At 33.2% G+C, this 9,370-nt stretch overlaps 1 protein-coding gene across 2 annotated transcripts; it reads right to left on the reverse strand.

Annotated features, from left to right (window-relative positions):
* Window positions 1–230: 230 nt before the first annotated feature.
* LOC110728811 lies at window positions 231–5,179 on the reverse strand. 2 transcript variants are annotated; one of them, XM_021908480.1, is made up of 4 exons: window positions 4,673–5,179; window positions 3,570–4,324; window positions 3,378–3,479; window positions 231–712 (listed from the first exon to the last, which is right to left on the reverse strand). In XM_021908480.1, exons 1-3 carry the CDS (start codon window positions 4,755–4,757, stop codon window positions 3,384–3,386), a joined length of 936 nt encoding a protein of 311 aa, XP_021764172.1. In that variant the 5' UTR covers window positions 4,758–5,179; the 3' UTR covers window positions 231–712; window positions 3,378–3,383. The 2 variants fall into 2 exon arrangements, with proteins under 2 accessions (XP_021764172.1, XP_021764173.1); XM_021908481.1 differs by having other exon boundaries at window positions 231–740.
* Window positions 5,180–9,370: the final 4,191 nt, after the last annotated feature.

Consider the following 9,370-nt stretch of genomic DNA (forward strand, 5'->3'; position numbering starts at 1 on the left):
AACGTGACACTAGGTTGAAAAACATAAGCCAGCTGATAAAGGCAATCAATCTACCTAGCAGTAGAAAAAGTAACACTGAAGGATGAATCATAACGGCAATAGCAGTATAACAGAGGGATGATAGAGGGGGCAGAGAGAAAGGGGAAGAGAGAAGTCAAATTCTAAATCAGTCTTCCCCAAAACAAGTTCATTTGGCTACATTAAAAGCCTGCTTCCACAAATATATGAAATGTCTTAAATGGCAGCTATTGAAGGATGTATTGCCATAAATCTGATTATTGAACAGAATATGCATTTACAGCAAAGTTTAACAGCATGACTAAAATTACAGAGAAAGCTAGAGTGCTGATCAACCTAGAGCAAGTAATCTTGCGTATCAAAAGCAGACTCTTTTCTTTAAACCATACATCAAATGCCCAAAAACAGAACAAACAAAATGCACTTCCATGTGCAGGACCAAAAACCAGAGCGTTGGGACAACGCTCTGATATTAACCGGACTATCAACAAAAGCACTATAATAGACACCGAACAGTTTATGTAGTACATTGAATTTAAAATATTCTATCAGGGAAAGCTTGAAGATCCTTAAAAAAAGTCTATGTATCAATAATTTCCTATATAACCATGTTCTCTACTTCTCATAGCGAAACTTCTACTCTTGACGAGTTGACATTGCTTGAATTTGAAACTTGAAAGTTGATACTTTGCCTCTGCATTAAATAAAAACCCAAAGAAATGCTATTCATAGTTAGCATAAAAGAATCATACCAAGTATCTATGAAACCAAAATTTCTTGACTGCCTTTCAGTAAAGGGCTAATAAAAATAACGAGAACCAAATCTTTAGTGCAACATAGGATAGCTGCTGGCTAGTATATACAATAAGTTTGTAAATCCTTCATCCTAGTCTGGAGAAGGCATGACAATGCTCATCAATTGTGATTCTATCAGATTGAAAAGAAATGATTCAGATAATAAAGTAAATATAGAGCTACACAACCCTAGGATTTCTTCAAGTCTGAAACTATTCTCTTCCAATTAGACCACTATGACTACACATCACAAAGTAGCTAACACTTGGGTACATTGACTGTGTCTACAAATATTAACATTTAACATTAATTGTACTAGATAATTAGATTTTAGATAAAGGTGGACCTAAGAGTAAAGAGGACAACAGCTACCTTGCTCGGAATTTACTTCAAATATCTGTGGTAGATACTTGACACACCAACATGGACACGTCACATCAGCTTATATAAATGATGAATTTATATATAAAGCCAAGCATGCCACTTGGACATTTAAAGACTCAGGAGTGTTCAAGCCCAAATAACATAGGTCAACAGTTGAAAAAATAAAGAAGTCAATCAAGCAAGGAACTAATTGGCAAGGCAATATGATCTATATCAAAAAGCACACTGAAACATCAGGCCTCAAGCAAGATGTTTATAAATTTCAGTTATTTTTTTTTTATACCTTCAGTATCTTTACAGATTGAAAAAGTAGTAAACGCCATCCAAGGCATAACTCAATCAGATGCTAAATTTCTTCCCTAGTCATCTAAGTAACAAAGCTCGATTCAAATGAAAATATTAAAAGATCTAGGGGCGAAAGAAAATATCATATACAGATCAATCGAGATGTCACAATTAAACAACTCCCTGACACATATAGAGACCTTTGAGTGGAACAACTCAGAAAATGTCCCATGATGAAACAAAAAAACATAACTGCCCGACTTTTATACTGAGCTTACAGGAAGAAACAGTTAGAGGAGCAGTATTAAATCTTAATATTAGTTTTCAGAACCTGAAACGGGATATATGGGTAGGAAGGCCAGTTTTAGGGTTTGTTAAGAATCAAAGTACTACAGTGACAGAAAGCCAAAATACTCATTCGTCCCATACTACAGTCCTTGCCAAATCTATCTGACTTCAAGAAGCTGAACAAGACTTTATAGAAAAATCCTCAAGAATAATTATTTGTGAAATGTGTGTATAGGATACATGCCTTCATACCAAATCACTACTTGACCCATTTAGTTAGCAGCATTATAAAATCATTTCTATAAATTGCGTTATAGGTAAGTTCAAGTATACTAGGCTGCATTTGTAACCAAGAGTGAAACCTCATGATTTCTGTTTTCTAGTAATATGAGTTGACTTCTATCCTGGTATTAAAATATTAAAACAGTCAGCAAGCTACACACACAACAGAGGTAGGATTATGGGACGTGCATCCTGGTGCTCTACTATAAATATTAGGCTATTTAACTAGGCAATGACTTGAAATATCAAATACTCCCTCCGTCCCTAAATGTTTGCCCCAAATCCCTTAGTAGTCCGTCTCTCTAAGTTTGCTCCATGATACTTTTGGAGTGACCAGAACTTTAATCTCACACCAATTAAACTTGGTCCCCACCACCTCTCTCATCAATGCCTCCAAAACAAAAAAATAAAAAAAAAGTGATTGTATCCCCAACGGGGCAAACAAAAGGAAAAGGAGGGAGTATATCATAGTATCACAAGTCAAAACATTTGAATTAAAATAACAGCAGCTGTTGACTGGCAATCTGTCTGTATAGCTCTTCATAAATTACAACTGAATAGTTTCGCATGCAACTATGGCTTATAATAGCTAATGATCCATTCCAGGATTTAATATGAATTATGGTTCACGCAGAACTAAATGATGCATATCATGAACTGCAAAGATTATGCAACTCAAAGCACAAATGTTCGAAAGGGCCAACTATCTTGATGCATGTCATGAACAGCAAAGATTATGCATCTAAAAGAAGAAATGTTCGAAAAGGACCAAAAAGCCTCACCTAGCAACTTAATATAAAGGTGAATATGTGTAGTCTAGAGACTTTTTGTAGGCCCATCTTATGTATGCAGTAAAGTAGAGCAATGCTTAATGTCCTTTGCTGGGTAACTTGGCTAAAATTTTATCATGCGTAAACTATCTTTTTGTGTCTGCTCAAATCCTTATAATTTCAGGCAGCAGGGTAGTGAATGAGACATGGGTACCCCACCACCCCACCTTAACCAACAGGAAATTAAATCCAACAAACAATTTTCACAATAAAAACTGTATAAGAAAGCTAAATTCACCATAAGGTTTCTTTTGAACCATAAACAAGGCATCAACTGCTGAAATGAGTACTGCCAAAAAAAGATGCTGACATGAGCACATAACACCTATTAAATCCAATTTAAGTAATTTAAATGATAGTATAAAAGTACAATGAAAGAGACAAAAAGGGTTTTTTGCATCAACATCACAATGTCAGTAATGAAGATTTGTGTAGCCATGCCTAATTCAAACAAAAATTAGAGAAAAAAAGGAATCAAGAAAACTGGGTTCTCACCTAAATTTATCTACTGGCACCACCTGAGAAAACTTCAAGAAGCCCACAGCAATTCATCAAGGAGGTTCGTCGAACTGGCAGTGGAGCAGAAGGTGCCAAAGGCTGCAAAATGAAGGTTTTAGTAAAGGTGGACATGTTAAAGAAAGATATTTCATTCATTGCTAAGCAGGCAAATAAGAAAGCTCACTATACCTGTTCCTCAACATATTTCTGCGTCTCTGATTCTTTCACATGATTATCCTCAAAACAAGCATCCGCAGACGTTACACCAGAAGACTGTGGCAAACCTTCACCATTTCTTGCTGTGATGTCTGCGGATTCAGATTGGTTCCTAGGACCCTCTTCCTGAGCTTGAATAATTTTTTTCTCAATCTTCTCTTGCAGAAATTCTGTCACTCCAGGAGAAACTGTCTGTTTTTCACCTGCTGATAAGACTTCATCCAGGTTTTGCTTTTTTTCTGACTCAATAACATGAGTGATCACCGGATCCTCAACATCCGCACTCACACTCTCAGTCTTCACCTCTTGTGGCAAGGAAACCACTTGCTTAACTGACTCTTCAACAGGGATACTCTCCTCAACCGAACCATAGACCACCTCGGAAATCACTGAATCCTCCCTGGATGCTTCTGGAAGTGAGCTCTGGACCTCAGAAACCACTGATTTCTCCTTTTCAACTGCAATCTCATCATCATCAGAACTGCTACCACTGGAACTCGAGCTCGAACTTTTATGTTTCCCATTCTTAGTCCCTCTAACATCATCCTCGACATTAACCCTCACCTCATCATCATCATAATTCTCCTTCAACTTCGCCTCCTTCGAAAATTCCGCAACATTTTGCTCACCCTCTTCATTCTTACTCACACCACGTTCCTCAGAAGACTCTCTCTCACCTTCACCACCATCACTCTCCCTCTCATCATGTGATTTCGTCTCATCAATCCCTAACATAGTTTCATCCATTTCACAAAACTCAATTCAATACAAAAATCAAACAATTCAATCAATTCAAACAAATACCCAACAACCCAATTCCCAAAATCAAGAGCAAAACCAATCAAATCAATCAAAATTACACAAAATTCAAATCATTTTATCAAAAACCCCATAAATCAAATTCCCATCATATAAACCCCCAGTTAAAAAAAAACAAACACAAACCCAATACCCAAATTCAATAAACACCAACAATTAAATAGCAAAAAAAAAAAAAAGCAAAAATTAATCATTGATTGATTACTCACATACAGATAAGCCATGTGAATAAAGGGTTTAAGCAAAATTAAAAATACCTTGAAGGTGAGACCCATCAGTGTTATGGGCTTGCTTTTGCGCCTTTTTCTTGGCAGCTTTTCTCTTCTTAGCACCCGATGGCATGATTTTGGTAGAGTGAGAAAATTAAACTTTTAGAGAGAGAAAATTAAATACCGCAAAAATTCGGGACAACCCAGATCGTAGATTGTCCCTCTGGTAAATAATTTCAGCTTTGAATCTACAATTTTGTGAAAAAAATTGAATTTTTCTTTTTTTTCCTGAATTTATGAGTTTCACACTGAATTATTTAATTATAAACGCTCTGTATATGCTTCCAAAACTTCACACCTCACTTTAGCAGTCTCCCTGTCTTTTTGGTTCTCTCTCTAGAAATTTCTCTCTCTAAAAATGGTTGTAAAATAGGGTGAATTTTTGGCATTTATGGGAATGGTGGGTAGGTTTTGCGAATCTGAGGTTTTGCAAATCTTGGAAATTTCAAGAAACAGAAGATAGTGTGTATTGCGTATGTGTATTATGGGTAAAACCTGTCACTCCTTAAACCCCAGCTTTATTTCTATATATGTAGTCAAAATTTTAAACTATGAAAATAATATGTATAGTCCTTTAAAAAGACTTTAATTGTGTTCAAATTTATTTATTGAATTTTAGGGTAAGTTTATCTCAAGATCCAGACTCATACACCAAACTTTGCCACGTTAATTTTCCACTAATTTTAAATTATTTTTTATTATTTAGACTCGTACTAAACTTTTTTCCAATTTAACACATTATCCCAAGATTCACTTCAAATTTACTTACCCTCCTAAAAAATATTAACACTCATTCCTAAAATATCAATAACTATTTTGAGCTGATGAGTTGGCAGCTCATCATTGGCCAACAAAAAAAAATCAAAATTCTTTTTCAATTTGTAGAGTTTTAAGATGAGTTTTGGATTTCAAAACTCATCTCAAGAGTACATATAGTCTTGCACCACATTACTGCAAAAAACACAAGTCTTGTGTGTGAGTCTTGAGTCAAGACTCCACTCAAGACTCACCAATAAACTTACTCTTACTACCTTCGTTTCATAATATTTGCGGTTTTGGAGGGCCACATATTCTTACGCAAAATTTGTTTGAGTGTAAAATAGAGAGAAAAAATATTATACATGTTATGAGGAGAAAGATAAAGAAAAATGATAACCTAAAAAGAAAAGAAACATTTGTTGCAAATAATGTGTAGCATCCATTTTTTGTAAAAATTACAACTAATATGACATGGAGGCTGAAAATTATTTTTGTTGATTAATTTCTTTTTCTTAAGCTTAAGAGGAGAGAATAGACAATAAGTAGATATGATAAAAGTAGAAATGTCATTTATACAAAGTAGAATATTACACACTCCATAACTAGCAGTAAAGATATACTCCATCCGTTTCATATAGTATATATTAATTGATTCGGTCATATTTGGCACATATGCCCATGCATAATTTGGTCATATATGTATATCTATATAATTAAATACTTCGTATCAATTAAGATTATTAAAAAGTTTATATTATTATACTTCACATTCATTATGTTTAAGAACATTTTACACAGTTAAAGTGTCAAACAATGCTCAAAAGTTATAGTCAAAGTTAATATAAGTATAATAAACATATCATTGCAAGGATATACTTCATAATACAAGTACTAAAAGATTACTACTCATTCCATCCCACATTATTCATATAGTCAAATTTCTTCCAGAAATATAGTAACAAAATTCATTCAAAAAAAAAAAAAATAACAAATAAAGGTTTTTGCAGGAATTTTTTTTATGAGGTGATGATAAGTGTACTTTAGGGATATCTATGGGGATATAAAGTATAGATGGAGAGAGTATTATTTATGTAAACTTATGTTCATTTTATTTTTACTTATTTCAAGAGTAAGTTAAATAAAAGTTAATAAGATGATTTTTTTTTTTTTTTTTGAAACAAGTTAATAAGATGATTTTAAATATGTTCTCATCAAGGTTAATAAGGGTTTTCAAAATTTATTCACAACTAAAAAAAATAAGGTTTAAATAAGTGAGTAAATTATAGTCTAATACGAGCATACTTATTACACACCAACTACATTATTTATTTAGCGATCAAAACTAATGAAAACGAAATTTTGTCATACAAATCGACATCAATATGGGTACCATAATTTAAAAAATGTATTCCATTTTCACATTTAACTCTTAATGATACGTGTCAAAAATATAATAAAATTTCTTAAAAAATGAGAAGAAGGTATTATTTTTCTGTTAATTATAGAAAAAAGAAAGGGGTTGATGATTTGATTTTTGATTTGGATAGGGCGGGATAATTTGGGAAAGTTTAGGAAGACCATATATGAATGAGTGAAGATAGAATTATTAGAAGAGGTGGGGTTTAGTGGAGTAGAGTGAGTGGTGGTTGCATGTCAAACCTTCCCTTGTGATTTGCTGTATTTTCTTTCTTTTTCTTTTTTTTTTTAATTTTTCTTTTCTTTTAATAATTTATCTTTGCAATATTTGAGATTGAAAATTCAAAAAAAAAAAAAAAGTTAGTAACGGTATTCAAACGCAACAAAAGTACCTTTCAATGAGCTTTCATGAGGTGGTCAACTTGAGGTTTGAGGTGATTAAATACTTATCTTTGAACTTGGTTAACAAAGATTCAATAGAAAAATTATGAATTTATGATCGATGTAAGACCTCATATCAAATTTAAGTCACTCCTTTGCGAGGCCTCTAATACAATATACGTCATACGTAGTATGTTATTATTAGCATTGTTAAAAACTAATTTGAGTTGTGAAACATTGTCTATTATTGAACAACTTTGGCAAGAATCAAATCGTTTAGAACTTACTAAATCAAACAGACCAAATTTTATTTAACTCGAAATTGAACCCTATTTTTAGTGAATCATTTCCCGTACTATATCAAACCAAACCATCATAATGCAACCCGAAATCAAATTAAGCCGTATTTGTTCTAACTTGTCATTAACCCAGACTCATTTCGAGTTGAACAAATTAAACCTACTGAAAACCCATTTAACCTAAATCACTTCATTTCGTGACTCGTGAGACCGGACTGCTAACAACTCAATCTAAAACTCAATCTAATCCTCTAAAGAAGAAGAGAAGGAGAATATTTAAAGTATGGAAAGATTTGGAGGAACCAAAAAAAGTTGGATTAGAGATGAGAACTAAGTGTAAGTATTGTCATGCCTTGCTCACAAAAACGATTAAATAATTTTGTTTAAAATAAAATCTCAAATCAAGCTCGATGAAGTCGAGCTTGAGCCAAGCATAAATAAACTAAAAAAATTAAGAGCTCAAGTCAAGCATTGAGCCGAGTCGAACTTGGGTTTGCAGTCTTGAGCTCGAGCCGAGCCTAACTTTCTAAAGCTCTTCGAGCTGCTCGAGCTGAGCCTAACATTATTCGGGCTCGGTTAAGCTTGGTTTAGCTCCCCTAATTATTAGGGTTGTTACCGGTCCAAGACTGGAAAATTTAATTTCAAGAATCGAAAACCGAACCGGTTAAGCTAAGGACAAACCCAGACCGCACCTGAGTGGTTTGGACTAGTCTTAGAATATTTTTTGAAATATTTCAAAAAAGTTAATAATATTATGAAAAACTCAAAAAAAAAATAAAAATAAAGGAGAAACAACTTATTCATGTCTTCTTTTGTGAATCTAATATGAAAAAGCTCATAAAATTTAGGCTTTTCTAACTTTTTTAGAATAATCATAATCGCTTTTACATATTTTGTGAATGAGCAAAAAAATCGGTTCGATCCAAGACTAGTTTTTAAAGGGTTTTGGACCATACTGGATCAAAGACTAAAAATATTATTTTCTCAACTCGAAAATCGAGCTGGTCCAATTTTCTAGTCCCGACCGATTTTTGAACACTGCATATTGTTATACAAAGCAATTTGTAAGAAGCGATATTATACCTCAATTCATTGCATTGTTATGGGTTATAGTAAAATAAATAATATTCTTGTACTATTAGAGCATCCACAATAGTTGTGAAGAGGCTCTTGCTTGCAATTTTTAAATAGTTGAGTTAGTAGCTCATCATTGTGGAGTTACAAGGGTTATAGTTTTGGTGAAACTACATAACTCTACAAAGCTATGTAGTTTCACTTCACCCAAAGCCTATGTTGTCCTTTTTAAATGGATAAATTATTTGCAATTTTTTTTTTTTCATTTATTTTCCTTTTTTTTATTTTGCAAAAGGTAGTAGCTTGCTATTGTGGAGGTTCTAACTTAAATGATGTAGTTTAGACAATAATGATGTGGCAGTCCAAAGTTACAAGGAATAATGTAGCTATTCGTTGTGGATGCTCTTATAGTTTTATATGATTATTAGATAATCCCCGAGCAAATGCTCAAAAATTTAATTTACTTATAAATAAAGTTCCTTATTAAAAAATTTGGGGTTGATTTCCCTCAAGATTACTGAAACAAAAATGCTAAATTCCTCATTTACGTTGGTCTTAAAATAAACCAAAAATAAATAGGATTGGTTTAGAGTGACTATTTTGATTCAGCTGAAAACCGCTAATAATGCCATTAGCAGTTTTAAAAAACAATCAAAGAGACCTAACTTTGATGACAACAATTCTCTTTCTCTCTTAAGTAAATGACAAAACCCATTTTGAAAAGAAAAAAAAAATTGCAGTGGTGGGTCACGGGGAG

Source organism: Chenopodium quinoa, unplaced genomic scaffold (genome assembly GCF_001683475.1).
Source record: "Chenopodium quinoa cultivar QQ74 unplaced genomic scaffold, ASM168347v1, whole genome shotgun sequence".
NCBI classification, from domain to species: domain Eukaryota; kingdom Viridiplantae; phylum Streptophyta; class Magnoliopsida; order Caryophyllales; family Amaranthaceae; genus Chenopodium; species Chenopodium quinoa.